Genomic DNA, 22,337 nt, shown 5'->3' with positions numbered 1-22,337 from the left:
ATGGACCAATTAAATCTACTGCAACGCTTTTAAAAGGTACGCCTAGAATTGGCATTGGTCTCATGGCACCTTCAGTGTCCTCCCCTTCCCTAACGTCACAGGATTGGTAATATCTGCGCACATCCCCAATCGTACCTGGCCAATAAAATTGAGATGGTGCTTCGCTTAGCGTCCGCTTAATTTTCAGACATCTTCCCTTCAATGAGTCACGTGCCAGCTGCTTCCGCATGGTCTGAGACGGAATCAAATGCTTGAATTTTTCTCCCACGCTCAATTTTTTGGAGACTGAAATCATCAAATAGCAAACCCTTCTCCGCAATTATTTTTTTTCCCTTGTGCACTTTTTGATCAATGGCAGATTCTTCTCCACAGATCTTCCAAACTTGGGCCCTGTTCTTGTGTCTCTTTCAGTTTGGCTACCCCTATTCCTCGAATTGGTGTACATTTATTTGTTGTAACACCTTTTCCAGTCCGATGATGTACGTGAATATTGTAAACTGTTATTTCGATTCCATTCTGATGACGTACCCGGAATTGAAATAAAAACTGAAATAAAATAACTTTACAGATGTGACACATTCGGAATGGACCACTCTTTAAATGAATTCCTTGTGCAGCAAGGGAGTAAAGTGTGGTTCTGTCAAAGTCATGATGTGCTGTGCAGTGCATCAATGCACGTGTGTACAGCAGCATGTGATGACTGAGTTGGGCCTGTAGGTGGCTGGCAGGGTTATTCAATAACCGCACTTGGATACCAGTCACGTGGTTAATGACGACTTGGTTCAATAATTGCTGTGTGTGACGACACCACGTGCTGTTGCATCTTACAGGTAAAGGACCCGAAGGTTGGTTTTTGATCGTTATAGAAATGTTCTAGACTTGTTCTAGACTTTAACCTTGGCTTTGAATTGTTCGTTTGTGATATTTTCAAATTGGAAAGGTTTTAGCACTGTGCATTGTAAAGGATGATGCACTGAAATTACATACCGTGATTGTAATTCTCTAACCCTAGTACTTTTTAGTCTATAACCATGCCCATGCATCCAGAGTATGACTACTTGCAATGCTATTGAGAATAGAACACATGCATAGTCGTAAGTGTTACAATGGTGACACGTACAGTACGTATACTGTACACATACAGTACAGGTAATGGGTGTAAGATACCAATATAAGTCGATGGTATCAATAGACATACAGCTTAGGATTAAAGTAATATTCGAACAGTGAAATGCAAAGGTTACTGTCAAAGACAAAGATGGTTTATTAGTAGTAGAATTGGGTTTAAGAAAACTGTAATTGATTAACCGCACTTGTACACCAGTCACGTGGTTAATGGCGACTCGGTTCAAGAATTGCTGTGTGTGACACCACGTGCTGTTACATCTTAACCACAATAAATGTGTTTGCCCTCGATTTGGAGCACCTGCCCACGTCCTTCATTTCGAGTGTGCAACATATATACTAAGGCTCCCACAAGGCCATGCGGGAGAAAGTGTGGCACATTTTGGTGCCAGCTACCGTAGAGTGCAGCGGTCATGTTTCTACAGTTCTCTGCGGTGAGTACAATGTCTTTAAAAACACTGGCGCTTCTATGCCTTTTTATATTAATGCTGAGCCGCTTGTGCGTTCCAAGATTCAGCAGGGGAACCTGACACCCACCCTGCAACTTACAGATCTCCGATGCTTGAGTGGTCACCGCATTGGCTTCCTCACAATGCTGTGAAATTTACCATCAGTGGTATATCAATTGTTGTTTTGCTCTGCTAATTTATTGCAAAACTCCTCCGGACATTCCTGCCTCAGAAATAGTTCAGACAGTTTACCTTCCGAGTACACTCTTTCTCTGGAAATATGACCATTATAAATGTTGGTTAAAATGTCATGCTATTTAGTGTTTTATAGCTTTGTGGCGTTTTTTTTTTTAACGATGCCTACTGCTATATCGTAAAAGCGAATTGTCCATGCACAGTTCCGGCGAGGTATAGACACTCGAGTGTAATTTTGGCAATGGGGCACTTTAGCATAGTTCCATACTTATGTTCTGGTGCAAAGTATGACGCGGAGATAGATCTTCAGAAGGGCTGATGCCAAGGTTTATTTGGAGGCTTACGCCTAAACTGGTACTGCTCCCGCCCACACTCCTGGCTATTCTATTCCCCCCCCCCCCCCAGGGAAGGGTACTGGGAATCCCGAACACCCCCCTAACTATCCGGGCTCTTCTCCCTGACTGGCCGAGGGATGATCCAACTCTGGTCAGTCGGGAACAGAGCCACTCTTGGTCCCGTGTTAGATTCCCCTACCCTGGGTCGCAATCACCGCATTCACCTTTCTCGGACTTCCAAGACGACCCCGTTTACGTCACGGGCCCCCCCCCCCCCTTAAATACCCCAGGAGGACATCCCGTCACCGTACCGGAGGCAAGCGTGACATGACGTCACTCACTGCTCCTCAACACGTACATTCTCCTCCTGTACACAGCCGGATGCAACCTCAGGGAAGCCAAAGAGCAACACCGCTGCCATGGCTCGCAAACATTGCTAGTCCTCTGCAGCTCTGCCGCGATGATGCTGCGTGCGTGGGGGGGGGGGGTTCTGCTCGGCCATCAGAAATCCAAACCTCCCAATAAACAAGACATCTCCATGCCACCACCACTGCACAGGTGGCTCAAATCTAGAAAACCTTTCTGGAAATATTCAAAGATCCCCCATGACGACGACAAGGCCACCGAAAAACGATGGAGGGAAGCCTGTGGCAAAATACCAATCTGCTGTAGACATCCATCATCAGCAACCCCCCCCCCCCCCCCCCCCCACAATCCTCCAAGCAGGATCTGACCTCCCGAGAAAGATCCTGGGGTCCTCCTTGAATCGGATCCGGAACACTCCAAGGGAGATGTGGGACACTTTCTCCGTGAATATAAAATTAACGAGATGTCCAGTGTGTGACTGTTGGAGGTGAATGTGACATCTCAGACCGTGCAACATATCATCAACGACTGGCCCCAATCATTCATTCAACGGCGATCTGAAACAAATCCACGCAGATACTGCAAAGAAACGTCGTGAGAATTTCATTGTTTTATATTTTTATCCTTTTATTGTTTCCCTTCTACGTGGTGACTTTACCGAAAGAACCATGAATATGAATCCCTGCAGTCACGAAAGCTTTCAATCAAAATGTATTATTGTTGTTGTTTTTAAGGTGCCAAAGGGCAGAGAAGCTATAGCAAGAGGAAAGGGGCATGACATCGTATAGATAAACGAATGGTTGACATAACCATTTCTCGCCTCACTACTCTCGCCTTGCACTGAAGGCTCATGGTAGAACCCTCACGCAGCCTCACTCAAAATTTGCTTTGCACACCAAAGGTCTCGAACTGTTACAGCCTCACGTCGGTATGCACCACTCTACTATACACTACACTAGATTACTACGTATAGACTACACTACTATACACTACACTATATACACTATACGATTGAACACTACACTACTATACAACAACAACCGCCATTCGCCACTAAATGGTGGTGACGCCACCATAGCACTTGTGCCAGGCTTGGTGCACGTTAAAGCCACGGGAAGTGTCGAACGCCTGCTGGCAGGAGGTCACGGGGCAGACCCAGGTACCATGGGTCGACTGACTCAGATGACTGGCCGATGCACCACCTGTGCCCCCAACTGTGCCAACTTGACGTGTTTTATTCAACAGAAGCAACAATCGAACCTGGATCTTCTGTTTGCTCGTGATTTTGGAAATCTTTTTAGTGACCCCTGCTATGTATGGCAAGGTGATGGTTTTGATTGGGTCCTCAGATGGTTCTTTCCCAACGGTTGGGGTGATAGCTTTACGGATTGTGTGGTCAGAATATCCATTCATCTTGAGGGCTTGGTGTACGTGTTCCAGTTCACTGGCTAGGTAATGACGGTCGGAAATACATCGAGCTCTATGGTGTAGAGTTCTGATGAGGTAATTCTTCCCTCATGATCTGGGTGATGTAGCCTGCATGCCCAGCCAACGCTGTTGCTTATGTGAGGAGTTGGTCTATCTCCGGCTGGCTAATTAAAAAGGGAAGGTGCAAAGTGGATAGATTAGAGCCAGTGAGACGAGAGAGAGAAGAGAGGTATAGGAGGTGGGGGAGAGAGGTAGGGGAGAGGGGGAGAGAGAAATGAGAGGGGGGGGGAGAGAGAAGGAAGAGTGGGAGAAAGAGCGGAGAGGGGGAGGGAGAGGGGGGAGAGGTGTAAAGTGCAGAGATTAGTGTCAGTGAGACGGACGAGGAAGAGAGGGCAGATGGAGACAGGGGGATAATGAGGGAAACAGAGTGATGGCATTTTAGTAGAATCCACCTGCCCCTTAATAGGAGCTTTGCAAACAGTTCTGGCATCTAAAGGCTGCGACGCTACAGGTACCCGAGTGAAAGTGTGTGAGTGTGTTTGACTCTCTGCCCAGAATAATTAAGGACCTTTATGATGGTGGGCAGGTGCGGGGGATCTGCGTGACTCTCCGAGTCCTCTGGTTTTTCCTTCCACATTTTGAAACATGCGTTTTTAGTGTGTTTGGCTGCTGTGCATGTACATATGATGAGCCACTTCGTTGAGCTGTAATTTGTGGTCAGGTCCCTTCTGAAAAGGAGATTTTTAGCTCAGTGGGCCTTACCTGGGAAAATAAAACATAGATTAGATTCATATTCTTGGTTCTTTCGGTAAAGTCACGTAGAAGGCAAACAATAAAATAATAAAAATATAAAACAATACAATTCTCACGACGTGTCGACTGCAACACAAGCAATCATTATCACACCTGATGATGTTGCAGTCGGAACGTCGTGAGAATTTTGTTTTAAATTTCGATTTAAAGCTTTCGTGACTGCAAGGCTTCATCTTCTCTGGTTCTTTCGGTAAAGTCACGTAGAATGATAATAAAATAATAAATTGATAAAATAAAAGAACACAATAATATTCTCACGACGTTTTGGCCACAACACAAGCGGCCTTCATCAGGTGAAGGGACGAGACTGTCTGGAGGACAATGCTAAATTCGCCTAGTTATTTCAATGCTAAATTCTCCTGTTGAATTTGTACTAGGTGCCTTTGTGAATGTATATGCTCTGACTTTAACATAGCTATTTCTGTGACCAGTTACAAGCTAATCACTCAGCTATTTCAATGCTAAATTCTATGCTAATTCCTTTGTCAAGGGGTGCCTCTGCGGATGTGTATGCTTTAACTTAGCTATTTCAATGCTAAATTCTATGCTAATTCCTTTGTCAAGGGGTGCCACTGCGGATGTGTATGTTTTAACTTTAACATAGCCATTTCTGTGACCAGTCACAAGCTAATCACTCAGCCATTTCAATGCTAAATTCTATGCTAATTCCTTTGTCAAGGCGCTTTTTTTCTTCTCACACAGCTTAAAGGTCGCGATCTGAGCGTGGCTTTTTCACTCCAGCGCTGTCCTCCAGACAGTCTCGTCCCTTCACCTGATGAAGGCCGCTTGTGTTGTGGCCGAAACGTTGTGAGAATATTATTGTGTTATTTTATTTTATCAATTTATTATTTTATTCTCATTCTACGTGACTTTACCGAAAGAACCAAGAATATGAATCCCTGCAGTCACGAAAGCTTTAAATCAAAATATAGTTTAGATTGTATAAAATATATCTACGTGACTTTACCGAAAGAACCAAAGAACATGGATTCCTGCAGTCACGAAAGCATCAAATCAAGGTAGTTTAGATTACCCATAAAGAAGGCTGTCCTGGTGTAGGCCGATCAATTTCAAATGCAAACAATATAATATCAGAGCATATTTGTGTATATGTGTTACCACAAGTATGGGTGGTTAATGGAGACTTGATGATGCCGTGCAATAGGTTTATATTTGGTGTTTGAACATCTTTATACCTTCTGTTTTATTGCCAGAAAGGTTAAAGCCTTTCCTTATGTTTTCATCGTTTAATATTAGTTTCTGAGATTGATGTGGCACTTCTGAAGAGAGTGGAGAGGCTTATGTACGTTGGCAGTGTGCTTATGATCCGCTCAGATTCAACAGGTCTCACTCTGAATCGGTCGAACGGCCTTATTTTATCATCAGCTGTTGTAATGATGTGTGGAAGCCACCTGGCCTGTTACTCCACAGGAAGCTTCCGGTTGTCAAGGTCACAGTTAGAGGCCGACCGAAATTCGGTTTTGGTTTCGGCGCCGAAAGTTGGCAAATGGCCACTTTCGGCATAGATTCGGTTTCGGCAGAAAGTAAATTTTTAACTTTCGGTCTGGTTTCGGTTTCGGCCGAAACTGATATTGACTTTCGGTCGTCAACCGAAGATCTATTTGAAGAATATAACGCCTAGTGCTACGTCTATCTCTCTGCCTATCGGCCGGTCAGTCGGCACTAGGCAATCCTATGCGATAGGCTACAAACACACACACACACGTCAGCAGCAGCAGCTTGGGAGCGAGGTTACAGCCCCAACGATGGTCTGCTAATGGCAACAGACTGCAGCCTGCATCTGCATCCGTGGGTGGAATCTCTTTGACGGGCGACAACAAAGTGCCTCCGTTGTCTGTTCCCAGCCGCCTGCCCGCCTTGGCTTTTATGTGTTGCGTTCGCTCGAGTCTACACGCGTGTTGATACCGAGATTAGAGGTCTGACAATATTGATATTCAGTGAGTTAATAGTTCCGTAGCGAATTAGTGATAACGAAATTACGAGTCAGAGTGAAGTAAAAAATTAAAGTTAATAAACCGAGCAGTTAGTCACCGTGAAGAATGTCGAAACATGCGGTGTGGGATTACTTCACTAAAGTCGATTCTGATCAAAGCAAGGCGCAGCAACCTGCTGGTCGAGAATGCGGAAAAAACTGTTGATTCTTAACTACAATATTCGTTTGTTTGGATATAAGTGCTAAGTAAGTAACACTTAAAGATTTTATATTTAGCGACTCTTACTGCAGGCTCTGAATGATTAGTTCTAGATTTATTTTTAATTAAAGTAGCATTGCATCATGAAATTTCATAAATCTTGTGTTCGGTAACTTCGGTTATATACCTTTCTGTTTCTGTTTCGGTCGAAAGTCAATATTTAACTTTCGGTCTGGTTTCAGGTTTTGGCCGAAACCAGAAATTCAGTTTCGGTCGGCCTCTAGTCACAGTCATGCCCTCCCTTCGGTAAGCTTGTAAAACGTGGAACCCTGTAAAGGGTGAAGATCTGCGCCAGTTAGAAACATTTAGGCTGGACTGCCTGCGATCCATCCTGGGTTTAACCTGCAGGCTGGATTGTGTGAAGAGCTCGCAAATCCTCGAAAGATCTGGACACTACCATCTGTGAGCTCCTCCGACAGTCAAGGCTGCATTGGCTGGGTCATGTAACCAGCATGCCCAGCCACCACATGCCCAATTAGTTTCTGTTTGGCCAGATAGAAGGGGCTAAATGTGCGTGGCATGGGCTGGAGAAGAGATGGAGTGATGTGGTACAGGATAATATAGAGCAGAGTGAACTTGCAAATCACTGGTACCAGCAGTGTTAAGATCGGCCTCTTTGGAGGAGGCTCGTGAAGGACACTACTGGGCAGTTGGAAGCAGTCGACCTCCAACAACAATGGAGGACAGAGGAGCGATGCTCACAACAACGAGCGGTGCGCTGGGCGGCTGATACACACCAAGTTAGGCACAGTTGGTGCATCTGCCAGTCGTCTCAGACAGTCGACCCATGGCACCTGCTGGGTCTGTCCAGTGATCTCCTTTAAGCAAGCCTTCGACCCTTCACGTGACCTTGGAGTGTGTGGTTAAGATTATATAGATTAGTTTGCTGCTATAAATTTTCACATGATAAGCCACTTAGTTGAGTTATCTTTTGTGGCCAGGTCGCTTGTGAAAAATAAGTTCATACCTCATTGGGCTTTGCTTGGTAGGATGGGGATGGATTCGTTGTATGTGTAGGTGTTTGGGTGATTTGATTACCTTTCTTGTACTTTTAACTACTATAGTGTTTGTTTGTTGTGTGTGTTGTTGTAGTGTTTCTTATCCCGTGATAAGAACGTTACATCTGTGAAAAAAACAGCTTTGTAACTCATCAGATTCCTCGCAGTATAAATAAATATTCTGATTCTTATTCTGGGGGAGCGGTCGTGCAGTGGGTAGCGACGCACTGTACTACATACTACAACCCCATATCCGAGTTCGATTCCCGGTCACGGCCACCATCAGTATTACCTGAACCGGTCCTGGGCCTCCCCCGGGTCGACTCAGCCTCAAATGAGTACCTGGTGCAGTGTGTAAAGTGCTGTTAGTGAATAGCACCTATGAAGGCCGGTACTGTGGCACACGAGGGGCTGGGTGGCTAAAACCGCGCACCGACCGCCTTTGTCTCCCCAGTGGCGATGTTTACTGCACAACGCTGCACCAGGTACTCATTGTTTGGCTGCGTAGACCTAGGGGAGGCCCAGGACCGATTCAGAGAATGGCTATCACTGGTGTTGGTGGCCATGAGTGGTAATCGAACTCGGGTCACCGGGTTCGTAGCGGAGCGCACGGACCGCTACACTACCGCTTAAAGCATACATACACACATACGCAACAAGATGATCCGAAATAAGCCGTATGCCAGAGTCCAGGAGGACAGGCGTATATGACATTTCGTGGTCAAACCCCATCTGGTTAATATTTAACTCAGGATTACAGCTGTAAATGGACCCGGCACAAATAACACTCGAACTCTGCCCTACGCCAAACACTAACCCTAGCCCTAACCCTACCCTATCCCTACCCTACCTCTCCCCTACCCGCACCTCCTCTTAGCACGGTTGGCTACGTACGGTGTGAAAGTTCAACGTACATACGTCCATGCCCCTATTCTACTCCATTTCTATCCATAACCTACCTCTATCCCAAGGCCGTAATTATAATATATATTGGGGGGGACATATCCCCCCCAAAATTCAAATATGCTCAAATGCCCCCCCCCCAATATTTTGGTATAAAAAATGTGATTGCTATGCTATGTAAATAAAAATAACAATTTGCTAAACCCTGGCCACAATATCTGGACTCGTCTTCATATAAATCAATGCATAGATTTATGTTTATATGATTGTGCTTATGGTTGTACTTTATTAATCCCTAATCTCTGCCATTACATACAATGAAGCAAGAAATTGTCGAAAAGTAAAAACAGAGCAATGTAATACAATACTACTATTAGACATTATTGTAAAAAAAAAAGTTCATCCCACGTGTTAGTGAATTTTTTTTAGATTTTAGGCAGGAAATTAGTTTTCAAATTTAGATTTTTTTTTCTGGGTTGGGACCCCCAGACACCCTGAAAGATTTGGTTCCCCCCCAATGTTGACTCCATGGCTACGGCCTTGCTCTATCCTATTCATTCTCGACTTCTATTCTACTCCTAGCCTTACCCCTTCCATACCTATACCCCTATGCTACCCCTACCCTATCCATAATCTAACCCTTACCCTACCCCTACCACTAAATCAAGCACAGCACTTGTTTGGCACAGTGGTAACATTTGTAGCCCTTTGCAAACCAGCGGCCCGGGCTTGAATCCCACTCTTTTGGGCGCTGCGTGGTTGTGAGATGTTAACTACCTTGCTTGGTATACAGAAAGTGGTGGGTTCGATCCCGACCCTGACACCTGCTGTATAGTTGTAGTTTGAGGTGTGTCTCTCTCTCCCCATGGTCGTTTGGATTTGTGTCCCAGGTCTTCCGGCTGCTAAAGATGCCCACGTGATATGCCAATTTATTTGGGCAGCTATCATTTGTGATATCCAGGTCGCCTCTGAAAAAGTGGTTACATAGCTCAGAGAGGCGGTGCCCGGTGAAATAAACAAAAAAAGTGTAAATACTTTAGTTTAAATCAGAATCGTTGTTCATCCTGGAGGAGGAAATCCGATGAGCTATGAAACTCTTGACTTCCACAGATGTCCTATAGGGACGGGGGGGGGGGGGGTTAGTTACATCAACAAACGTGATACAAAGAACGATATGAGAAGAGCAATGTTGAGCGATAGGTATCGAGTAGCGAGATAATAACTAAATCGAGACAAATACAGGAAACTCTCGATTATCCGCGTGCGGTTTATCCGATTTAAGGATTAACCACGCACCTGAGATTTTGACATGAATTAATAACTCGTGGATCTTCCCTTCAGCCCAAATTAATAAGCTAAAAACATTGATACTCGTTGTTATTCTTGGAAATGTGTATTCGAAGTCACGTGGTGCTTAAAGCGAACAGATGTGTTGCTACAGCTAATCCGAAATCCACGTGATCGCCTCTACAGCACAGTAGTTGCAATATCTTTACAACAGTGGGGTGGAGTTTGATTGATGTTGATTTGGCGTGGCTCTGCTTCTATCATCCACTCAGTGGGCCGAGTCTTCTGCAGGGCGGGAGCAAGAAAGTGTTATTACCACTTAGCATGCGCTTCATCGACCGGTCGATTGCCAGTTTTCGTCTTAAGAGATCCGCGATATTTGAATTATCCACGGCCATCCTCCCCGTCATTTGCGCGGATAATTGAGGGTCTACTGTACATTTTATTTTAGACCGAAACGGAAAGCCTCATTCACCATTCTGGATAATCGCCCTGATGCAGCTGCTGGTTGTTATTGTTGTTCTTCATCTTATCTTATCTAGGATTTTATATTGCACTTTTATCAGAGCGCTTTACAAGAATAAAAAAAAAATGTATATTTGTTATTGGCTGACGGGGGAAACGGATAGGATTTTTTTTGTTGGGGAGAGGAAGGTTTGACAAGGAAGGGTGATGATAGGGAAAGGGAGGGCTAGCGCGGTTAGGAAGGGAAATAATGGTTAAGGTTTCAAGGACGACGATATGCTATTTTAGATGAGTCTTAAGGGAGGAACGAAAACTGGCGAGTGAAGCTGCCTGTTTGATGTGGATGTTCTTAACAGTTATAAGAAAATATGTATTTACGAAATGTAATGGGGAAAAAAAAACATTTCGCATGGATATTAATCGCTAAAGCCCTCCACGGCTATTGATAAAAGATGGAAATACAAATTGCACGAGTAAATGCCTTCCTGCAAACTTGCCGTACCCCAAGTGCAAGCTTGCGGCACTGCAGTAAAAGAGCAACAGCAGCGCCAGACCACACCAAAGACAAACAACGCACAACAGTCCCTCGATGGAATGCATTGCACTTTGATTCTTTAACGATCGACTACAACAGGGGTCGAGGTTCAAGATTCCAAATCACATGTGCAACTGTGTCTGCTGTATCGCGCACTGATCCTCCGTTTCGGGGATTAAAATTGTTTAAGGAATATTTACGATTCATACTCTTTGGTTTTTTTGTGTGTAAATGTAGTTGTTTATTTCGTGACTTTACCGAAAAAATTCAAAGAGTATGAATCCTTGCAGTCACGAAAGCTTCTACATAATGACACCTTGCCGATATTAACTATGTTAACCTATTTGTATTTTTTATTTTTAAATTATATCTTAAAGCTATTTTACATTCGATATTTATTCAATTTTATATACTTCAGCCCCTTGGTGTTAGTTAGACTTTTAACCCTTTTTATTATAGTAAGACTTGTTAAAAACTTATTTAAGATTTTAGATTCCTATATGTTGAATGTATGCACCATCCTGCCAAAGTAAATTCCGTGTCGGTGTGAACTTTCATGGCGAATAAAACCCTTTCTGATTCTGATTCTGATCTAGAATATTTACGATGTTTAGGGAGGTAACTAGGTTGTTCTAAAACGTTGGTACTGGCATTGACTTTTTAACGTGATCTAACCCCCCCCCCCCAAAAAATCTTTATTATGAACAATAATATTGGCCGCTAAAGCTTACTTACAACTGGCTTTGTCACATATTCCAATTCTTGTTCTAGGGATAATCAAAGGGCAATTATATGGACGTCTTCGGTTTGACAATGGGGTTAATGAATTAGCTAAGTTTAAAGCTCAGATTTGCCGAGAAGGATTTTATGGATTAACAGGGCCCAATGTAGAATTCTTGTTCCATCAAGTGATATGAGATTGGATTTTAAGTAGAGGTCACATTAGTGGGTCCTGTATGCTACATCCAGTGGAAATCGAAGATCACAATGATCAAAGTGGGTCTAGTCTGTTTAGTAATTCATTCGCAGCTGATCTGTAAGCAGCGTCACGGTAGTCAAATCGTGGTAGAATGATGGCTTCCACAATTTGCAGGTGCAATCTAATGGGAAAATTGTATTTGTTTCTGTATAGAAACCCTATTTTTTATTTCATTTCATTTGAGATCTGATCAACATGGGGTTGGAATGTAAGATTTGAATCAGTAAAACCCAAGCATTAGAAGCACTCCGTTTGTTCAAGAATGTGGTGTATGATATCTGTAATAGGGGAGAGGCAATGAAACCGGATTTTGCTTTGAAGGAGCACGATCTTGGAGTTTATTTTTGGGATTCAGTTGCCCCCATTGATTCAGGAGCGATGGTCGCGATGACATTTGACATTGCATTAAGTAGAAATCGTGTGGCAGATTTTTTTTTACTTCGTATAGAGATTTGCCCGAGATAAGCATCGCAATGCCAAAACTCTGTACCTTTTGAGAATGGCCTGATAAGTAACTCTCAAACCAGTTTATTGTATCATATGAACGTTTAATTTGACCAAGTCCCGAAGGTAGAATATCATGGTTAACAGTATCAAAGGCTTTGACAGGTCTAGGAATATTGCATAGCAGTAGTGGACTTTATCTGGTTCTGATGATGTTGATGATGATATAGATGATGGTGTTGATGATGATGATGTTTATGATGTTAATGATGATAGTGATAATGATGATGTTGATGATATAGATATGGATGTTGATGATGATGTTTATGATGTTAATGATGACAGTGATGATGATGATGTTGATGATGATGATATAGATGATAATGTTGATGTTTATGATGTTAATGATGATAGTGATGATGATGATGTTGTTCATCACCACCAGAGCTCTGACAATGGTGAAGATGAAGATGATGGTGGTAGTGGTGGTGATGATCAACACATTGGTAATGATGTGACAGGATAAATGCGTATGTGGGTGGGTGGATGGGTGAGTGGGTGAGTGAGTGCGTGAGTGAGTGGGTAAGTGAGTGGGTGAGTGAGTGGGTGAGTGAGTGAGTGTGTGGGTGAGTGTGTGGGTGAGTGGGTGGGTGGGTGTGTGATTGTCTCTCCGTCCCTCATCCAATTGATATAAATGAATGTTAACGTTGTGGCCACTGCACCCACCACTCCGACATTGAAGGTTTCCTGGCTTGGTTGGGAAGTTGGGATTTGTGGTGAGTGAATAGGTGAGTGAGTGGGTGAGTGCGTGAATGGGTGGGTGAGTGAGTAGTGAGTTAGTAGGTGAGTGAGTGAGTGAGTAGATGAATGGGTGAGTCGATGAATGAGTGAGTAGGTAAGTGAGTAGGTAAGTGAGTAGGTGAGTGAGTAGGTGAGTGCTTGAATGGGTGGGTAAGTAAATTAGTAGGTGAGTGAGTAGATGAGTGGGTGAGTCGATGAGTAAGTGAGTAGGTAAGTGGTGAGTGAGTAGTTTAGTGAGTAGGTAGGTGGTTGAGTGAGGAGGTGAGTGAGTGGGTGAGTGAGAGGTGAGTGAGTATGTGAGTGAGTGAGTGTATATGTGGGTGAGTGAGTATGTAGGTGAGTGTGTAGGTGAGTAGGTGAGTGAGTAGCTGAGTGGGTGAGTGAGGAGGTGAGTATGCGAGTGAGTGAATGTATATGTGGGTGAGTGTGTAGGTGAGTAGGTGAGTGATTAGGTAAGTGGGTGAGTGAGTAGGTGAGTGAGTAGGTGAGTAGGTGAGTGATTAGGTGAGTGAGTAGGTGAGTGAATGGGTGAGTGATTAGGTGAGTGGGTGAGTGAGTAGGTAAGGGAGTAGGGGAGTGGGTGGGTGCGTGAGTAGGTAATAGAGTGGGTAAGTATATTAGTGAGTGAGGAAGTGAGTATGTGAGTGAGTGTATAAGTGGGTGAGTGAGTAGGTGAGTGGGTGACTGAATAGATGAGCAGGTTAGTGAGTGGATAAGTGAGGAGGTGAGTATGTGAGTGAGTAGGTGATTGGGTGGGTGAGTGAGTAGGTGAGTGGATGAGTGGGTGAGATAATTTGTGAGTGAGTCAGTGAGAGCGTGCGTGGGTGGGTGTATGGGTAGGTGTGTGAGTGAGTGGGTGGTGGAGTGGGTGAGAGAATGGGTATGTGTGCGACTGCATAAGTGGGAAAGTTGCGTGAGTGGGTGGGTGTCAGTTATTGAGTGGGTGAGTTTGTGAGTGGGTGATTTGGTGGGTGAGACAGTGATTGAGTGGCTGAGTGAGTTAGTAATTGCGTGGGTGAGTTAGTGATTGAGTCTGTGAGTGTGTGAGTGGGTAGGTGAGTTAGTGATTGAGTGGGTGAGTGGGTGAGTGAGTGGGTGATTGAGTGGGTGAGCATGTGAGTGGGTTGGTGAGTTAGTGATTGAGTGGGTGAGTGGGTGGGTGAGTGAGTACGTGAGTGAGTGGGTGAGTGGGTGAGTGAGTAGGGGAGTGAGTGGGTGAGTGAGTAGGTGAGCAAGTGGGTGAGTGAGGAGGTGAGTGAGGAGGTGAGTGTGTATATGTGGGTGAGTGTGTAGGTGAGTAGGTGAGTGATTAGGTGAGTGGGTGAGTCGGTGAGTGTGTCGGTGAGTGAATGGGTGAGTGTGTGATTAGGTGAGTGGGTGAGTGAGTAGGTAAGGGAGTAAGTAGGTGAATGAGTGGGTGCGTGAGTAGGTAATAGGGTGGGTGAGTAGGTGAGTATGTTAGTGAGTGAGGAAGTGAATATGTGAGTGAGTGTATAAGTGGGTGAGTGAATATGTAGGTGAGTGAGTAGGTTAGTTGGTGACTGAATAGGTGAGTAGGTGAGTGAGTAGATGAGTGAGAAGGCGAATATTTGAGTGAGTAGGTGAGTGAGTAGGTGAGTGAGTGGGTGAGTAGCTGAGTGGGTGAGTGGGTGAGTATGTGAGTGAATGGGTGAGTGAGTAGGTGAGTGAGTAGGTGAGTGAGTGGGTGAGTAGCTGAGTGGGTGAGTGGGTGAGTATGTGAGTATGTGAGTAGGTGAGTGAGTGAGATAATTGGTGAGTGAGTCAGTGGGTCCGTGCGTGGGTGGGTGTATGGGTAGGTGTGTGAGTGAGTGGGTGGTGGAGTGGGTGAGAGAATGGGTATGTGTGCGACTACATTGGTGGGGAAGTTGCGTGAGTGAGTGGGTGGGTGTCAGTTATTGAGTGGGTGAGTTTGTGAGTGGGTGATTTGGTGGGTGAGACAGTGATTGAGTGGCTGAGTGAGTTAGTAATTGCGTGGGTGAGTTAGTGATTGAGTCTGTGAGTGTGTGAGTGGGTAGGTGAGTTAGTGATTGAGTTGGTGAGTGTGTGAGTGAGTGGGTGAGAGAATGGGTGAGCATGTGAGTGGGTAGGTGAGTTAGTGATTGAGTGGGTGAGCATGTGAGTGGGTGGGTGAATTAGTGATTGAGTCTGTGAGTGTGTGAGTGAGTGGGTAATTGAGTGGGTGAGCATGTGAGTGGGTGGGTGAGTTAGTGATTGAGTTGGTGAGTGTGTGAGTGAGTGGATGAGTGAGTGGTTGATTCAGTAGGTGAGCATGTGAGTGGATGGGTGAGTTAGTGATTGAGTGGGTGAGTGTGTGAGTGAGTGGTTGATTGAATAGGTGAGCATGTGAGTGGGTGAGTTAGTGATTGATTGGGTGAGTGTGTGAGTGAGTGGGTGAGTGAGTGAGTGGGTGAGTGAGTGTGTGAGTGACTGGGTGAGTGAGTAGGTGAGCATGTGAGTGGGTGAGTGAGTTAGTGATTGAGTGTGTGAGTGGGTGATTGAGTGGGTGATTGAGTGGGTGAGCATGTGAGTGGGTGGGTGAGTTAGTGATTGAGTGGGTGAGTGTGTGAGTGAGTGGGTGAGTGAGTGGGTGATTGAGTATGTGAGCATGTGAGTGGATGGGTGAGTTAGTGATTGAGTGTGTGAGTGTGTGAGTGGGCGATTGAGTGGGTGAGCATGTGATTCGGTGGGTGAGTTAGTGAGTGTGTGAGTGAGTGGGTGAGTAGGTGAGCATATGAGTGGGTGGGTGAGTTAGTGATTGAGTGGGTGAGTGTGTGATTGAGTGGGTGATTGAGTAGGTGAGCATGTGCGTGGGTGTGTGAGTTAGTGATTGAGTGGGTGAGTGTGTGAGTGAGTGGGTGAGTGAGTGGGTGAGTGAGTGTGTGAGTGAGTGGGTGAGTGAGTAGGTGAGCATGTGAGTGGGTGGGTGAGTTAGTGATTGAGTGGGTGAGTGTGTGAGTGGGTGGGTGAGTTAGTGATTGAGTCTGTGAGTGTGTAAGTGAGTGGGTGAGTGAGTGGGTGAGTGAGTGTGTGAGTGAGTGGGTGATTGAGTAGGTGAGCATGTGAGTGGGTGGGTGAGTTAGTGATTGAGTGGGTGAGTGTGTATTTGGGTGAGTTAGTGATTGAGTGTGTGAGTGTGAGTGAATGGGTGAGTGGGTAAGTTAGTGATTGAGTGGGTGAGTGTGTGAGTGAGTGGGCGAGTGAGTGGGTGAGCATGTGAGTGGGTTAGGTGCTTAGTGATTGAGTGTGTGAGTGTGTGAGTGAATAGGTGATTAGGTGAGTTAGTTATTGAGTGTGTGAGTGGGTGATTGAGTGGGTGAGCATGTGAGTGGGTGGGTGAGTTAGTGATTGAGTGTGTGAGTGGGTGGGTGAGTTAGTGATTGAGTGTGTGAGTGGGTGAGTGAGTGGGTGAGCATGTGAGTGGGTGGGTGAGTTAGTGATTGAGTGGGTGAGTGTGTGAATGAGTGGGTGAGCATGTGAGTGGGTGGGTGAGTTAGTGATTGAGTGTGTTAGTGAATGGGTGAGTGCATCAATTTCTCTCCCCACAGGCCAACATCTGCCCTGGAGGCGCCTCCACCTTCTCTCCGTCCTGGTACACGGCCAACTCCACCAATTGGACCTCTGCCCCCACAGATTCGCATACCCCAACCGCTTACACACCCACTGCCAACAGCAGCAACAGCTGTGCATCGGTGAGTGCTCTGGGTGTAGTGTTGAGTGTATGGCTCTCAGTGTTGAGTCTATGGGTGGCAGTGTTGAATATATGGGCAGTTTTGAGTCTGTGGATCTCAGTGTTGAGTCTATGGTACACACAGTGTTGAGTGTATGGTACACACAGTGTTGAGTCTATGGTACACACAGTGTTGAGTCTACGGGCAGTGTTGAATCTATTGGTGGCAGTGTTGAATCTATGGGCAGTGTTGAGTCCATGGGTTTCAGTGTTGAGTCGATGGTACACACAGTGTTGAGTCTACGGGCAGGGTTGAATCTATGGGTGGCAGTGTTTAATCTATGGGCAGTGTTGAGTCCATGGGTCTCAGTGTTGAGTCTATGGTACACACAGTGTTCAGTCTATGGTACACACAGTGTTGAGTCTACGGGCAGGGTTGAATCTATGGGTGGCAGTGTTGAGTATATAGGCGGTGTAGAATCCATGGGCAGTGTTGAGTCTATGGTACACACAGTGTTGAGTCTATGGTACAGTGTTGAGTATATAGGCGGTGTAGAATCCATGGGCAGTGTTGAGTCTATGGTACACACAGTGTTGAGTCTATGGTACACACAGTGTTGAGTCTATGGTACAGTGTTGAGTATATAGGCGGTGTAGAATCCATGGGCAGTGTTGAGTCTATGGGTCTCAATGTTGAGTCTACGGTGCAGTGTTGAGTTTGTGGGTCTCAGTGCTAAGTCTGTGTGGCCTCCAGTTGCTGTCGCTGGGCCTGGGTCTGGGCCTTGGATTGGGGCTGCCACTGCTGGCCGTGAGCTCCGTGCTCTGCTATCTTCTCCTGCGTGGTCGGCGTGCACGCACAACCTCCAAGCCACCTCCCGTGAGAGTCCCGACACTCACCCGCCTACTCACCCGGCCGTCTGGAACGCTCTTCCTTCCGACAATTAAAAAAAAAGCCACTGGAGCGATTCACTTTCACATCTCGAGTGAAGACGAATTTCTTTAGAACTGCGTGTATGTACGTTGCGGTGCCGAGGAAGTTCAACACACATTGCATGCATTACCAATCACGCAGTCGGCCACAAACTCAACTATCCACCACCACCATCACCACCACCGTCTCCACCACCCCAGCCTGGCAATGAGCTGGCCAGCCTGCCGGGCTGTATCCTACTTGCTGTACCTTACCATTGCTCCCCCCCCCCGCTTCCTACAGGAGGAGGAAGAACGGCAGGCGACCCGCGAATCCGTCAGATACGTCGTAAAGACACAGAGCAGCACTTCCCAGGTGGTCTATCAAGCCCTGCGTGTTCTTGGAGCGATGTACCTGCGAGGTCCCCCGGCTGATCTGTCATGCGACCGGGGGTCTATCCACTCCGCTCTGCAGAGCAGGACCTCCTGTCCCCCAGCCTCGGCGCTTGCGCTCGATGCTGGCGGGGCGGGCGGGGGGTCGGCTCACGCCTTCTCAAGTGTTGCCCAAAAGGATCTGGAATGCCTCGCCGGTTGTGATCCGGCACGCTACGGGTATCAGTGTGTTTGTTTTTTGGAGGGAGCGCGGAACACGCGCGATTCCCCCATTGGCTTTTGCTTAAACGTAATTTTATTATTCCTGGGTTCTTTCGGTAAAGGCACCACCACGTAGAAGGGAAGCAATGAAATAATAATAAAAAATCTAAAGCAATAACATTCTCGCGACGTTTCGGCTGCGACGCAGGAAGCAATCGTCATCAGGTGTGAAAACCACAGCAAGAAAGTTTGGAAAAAGTGGCGGGTTTTTTTTAAACGTTAGCACCACGGAGAGCGATTTGACAATCTTTTAGATGGACGAGTCCATCTATGTTCGGAAAAGAGGAGGGGGAGACGAAAAATAATGGCTTTCACGCCGCATACATTATTTTTCGTCTCCCCCCTCCTCTTTTCCGAACATAGATGGACTCGTCCATCTGAACAAATTGTCAAATCGCTCTCCGTGGTGCTAACGTTAAAAATAAAAACGCCACTTTTTAAAAAAAATTATTGCTGTGGTTTTCACACCTGATGATGATTGCTTGTGTCGCAGTCGAAACGTCGTGAGAATTTTATTGTTTTAGATTTTTTTTATTTTATTGTTTCCCTTCTACGTGGTGGTGACTTTACCGAAAGAACCAAGAATATGAATCCCTGCAGTCACGAAAGCTTTAAATAAAAAAACGTAATTTTATTGTCTTTGGATTTTATTTTAGCGTTGCAATGTTTTGATACCCCCCCCCCCCCTTGAGTGGAGGTGATGTTACATTCAAAATAAACACGGTTTTACAGTGAGAGAGCCCCACACACTAAAGCCACGGACAAAGCTCCCCCACGTAGCCTCTAACAGGCTCCTCCTCCTCCTCCTGACATGAAACTAAGATAAACGAATTATTTTTTATTTTACCAGGTAAGGCCCACTCAGCTATTTACAGTAAAACCTTGTGGATCGCGAGTAACTTGGTCTTGCGAGTGCTTGTGCAAGACGAGCAAAAACATTTTACAATAAATATTAATTTGATAAACGAGCGAGGGTCTTAGCAATACGAGCGGCAGCAGTACGTGTAACACGCTTTTGTACTGCCGAGCGTCACGTGATCACAACTGATGCACGTTGTGCTTTGATGTACGTGTGTGCTTTGGATTGCAAACACGTTTCCGGAACGAATTGTGCTTCGCAACCCAAGGTTTTACTGCACTGCCAAACACCCTTGAACGTATGGCGACATCGATCCTCAACATTTCTTTCTCACCCCCTCCACCTCCACCCGCTTCACCTCCCCTCTTCAGGTTTCGCCAACGAATTACTACATGGACCCATCAGACGAGGACTATGAGAACCCAGACCAGCGGCAGGTGAACGAGGATGACAACAACTACGACGACATCCTCCCGTACAGGCCGGGCGGTGCCACCGTGCACGGCACCACGGCCGTCCTCCCAAATCGTGAAGTTCAGGGCGTGAGGCCTGCAACCTCCTCATCCTCCCCCCAGGGCTTCCAACCGGTGGCAGCACCCCGAGTCAAGCAACACGACCACAGCACAGGATTGCAGCCGCAGCCGCAGCCGCAGCCGCCGCAACGTCCACCCAAGCCTGAGGCTGATCAACCTCTGGGACCCGCGGCCTCGAAGTCCCAGCCCCCTCCGCCGGCGAGGGCTCCAGGCCACGGGCTTCGACAGGTCGCAGATTCGGCTTCCAGACCTCTGGGATCGGGAGCGCCGGAACTCCGACTTCCACCGCAACATGGGGGTCCTCCAGGATTGAGGGATCCATCTCCTGCAGCTCAAGGTCACAGATCCCCAGGTTCTCATCCGCCTCCGTCGCGAGGTCCGGGCGCAGAAGCTGCAGGCTTTGGAGGTCCATCTCGCGAGGGCCAAGGACCTGGGTCTCCGGGTTGCAAAATCCCGAATCAAGGCCCCTCGGCTGCTGGGCCCAGGCGTCCGAAGAGCGCGCTCTTTCCTCCACAACCCCACGGGGGTCGCGACGACAAGGGGGGTCAAGGGACAGGTTCTGGAGCCATTTATGAAATTTGCGCACCCTAAGAATGGCACTTACCCTCCCCCCCCCCCCCCCCAACAGCCTGTGTGGGCTACCTGGGGGGGGGGGGGTTACCTTTTATGCGCGTGCATACGTCCGTCGGAACACAGCAAGTTGCCAGCGGGCCTTCGACAATTCACGTGGCCTTAAAAGTGCACATGGCATGGCACAGGTGCCGTGGTGACAATCACCGCCGCCTAGTGGCCAACGGCGGTTGTTGTTGCTGTTGCGTCCGTGCGAATAGATCGTGCCGCGGGTTAGCGCTGCGTGACCAGCGGCCCAAGTTCGATTCCTGCTCGCGACCACCAACACCAGTGATAGCGATTATCTGAACTGATCATGGGTCTCCCCTAAGTCGACTCAGTCTCAAATGAGTACTGGGTGTGGTGTGTAAACATTCACCACTGAGGAGACAAAGGCGGCCGGGCGTGGTGTAGTCCCTCCAACCCCTCGTGTGCCTTCATAGTTGCTCGCTAACAGAACTTGCGCCAAGTGTCTATTAGGGGGGGGGGGTCTTTGTCTGTATCTCTGTGCACGTGTGGTGATGGCAAGGAATTGTATTGGTTGAGTTCCTGATGCTAAACACCCTGACCCCCTACATCCAACCCTGACCCCCTAAAACTATCAAGAGACCCAGACTGACATAGAGACCCACAGAGTCGCAGACATACCCAGAGACCCAGACTCCGATATAATCAGAGAGACCTACATACTCGCAGAGACCCATAGACTCACAGAGACCAAGTCGCAGAGAGACCCATAGAGACACAGACTCTCAGAGACCCATTAACTCGCTTAGAAACCCATATAATCTGACCTACAGACTCTCAGACTCAAGAGACCCATATGGTCTCAGAGAAACATACTCAGAGAGACTTACAGAATCAAGAGACATACAGACTCACAGAGACCCATAGACGCTCATAGAGACCCACAGACTCGCATAGAGACTCTCTGAGCACTCGGTGGCTGAGTGACGACATTGGAGGTGGACAACACAGAGGTGGAGCAGCGTTCAGGGTGGAGTTTTTGTTTTTATTAGATCGCGATTTTTTTGCCGATTGTACAAAAATAAACACTGCTGGCAGAATGCGGCGTCACCTCGTACACTCCGCGCGGTGGTGACCGTGGTGACGACGACGATGATTACGGCAAATGGTTTTGGTGATGGCGGTAGAGCGGTAAACGCACCGCACTACGAACCCGGCCACCAACGCCAGTGATCGCGACGATCTGAAACGGCCATGGGCCTCCCCTGTGTCGACCGGGCCTCAAAATTAGTGCCTGGTCCAGTGCAAAAACATCGGCACTAGGGAGACAAAGGCGGCCGGGCGTGGTGCTGGCCACTCACCCCCTCGTGTGCACAGTGCCAGCCTTCATAGGCGCTCGCATTTAGAGTGTTTTCCAGGCGACACGGGCTCCCCTTCCGTCGCGCCGGTAGTATTTGTGATGGAAAGGATGGTGGCTCCATCGTGAATCTGCCAAAAAAAAACTGCCTACACCCCCCCTCCACCAACCCCACCCACCCCTTCACCTCCCCCACTCACCCCTCCACTCACCCCTCCACCAACCCCACCCACCCCTCCACCAACCCCACCCACCCCTCCACCAACGCCACCCACCCCTCCACCAACCCCAGCCACCCCTCCACCTCCCCACCCACCCCTCCACCTCCCCACCCACCCCTCCACCAACCCCACCCACCCCTCTACCAACCCCACCCACCCCTCCACCAACCCCACCCACCCCTCCACCAACCCCACCCACCCCTC

The 22,337-nt window shown here is 47.2% G+C and overlaps 1 protein-coding gene across 1 annotated transcript; it reads left to right on the top strand.

Annotated features, from left to right (window-relative positions):
* Positions 1-4,192: 4,192 nt before the first annotated feature.
* LOC116957005 (uncharacterized) lies at positions 4,193-21,716 on the top strand. Its single transcript, XM_032978912.2, has 6 exons — positions 4,193-4,409; positions 12,981-13,041; positions 16,903-17,046; positions 17,779-17,901; positions 18,238-18,309; positions 19,818-21,716. The coding sequence occupies exons 2-6, from the start codon at positions 12,991-12,993 to the stop codon at positions 20,568-20,570; spliced, it is 1,143 nt and encodes a 380-aa protein (XP_032834803.2). The 5' UTR covers positions 4,193-4,409; positions 12,981-12,990; the 3' UTR covers positions 20,571-21,716.
* The last annotated feature ends 621 nt before the right edge of the window (positions 21,717-22,337 follow it).

This window comes from Petromyzon marinus, chromosome 68 (assembly GCF_048934315.1).
Source record: "Petromyzon marinus isolate PM22_M1 ecotype Great Lakes invasive population chromosome 68, UKy_Petmar_22M1.pri1.0, whole genome shotgun sequence".
NCBI lineage: Eukaryota > Metazoa > Chordata > Hyperoartia > Petromyzontiformes > Petromyzontidae > Petromyzon > Petromyzon marinus.
This window is presented reverse-complemented; position numbering and strand designations above follow the sequence as displayed.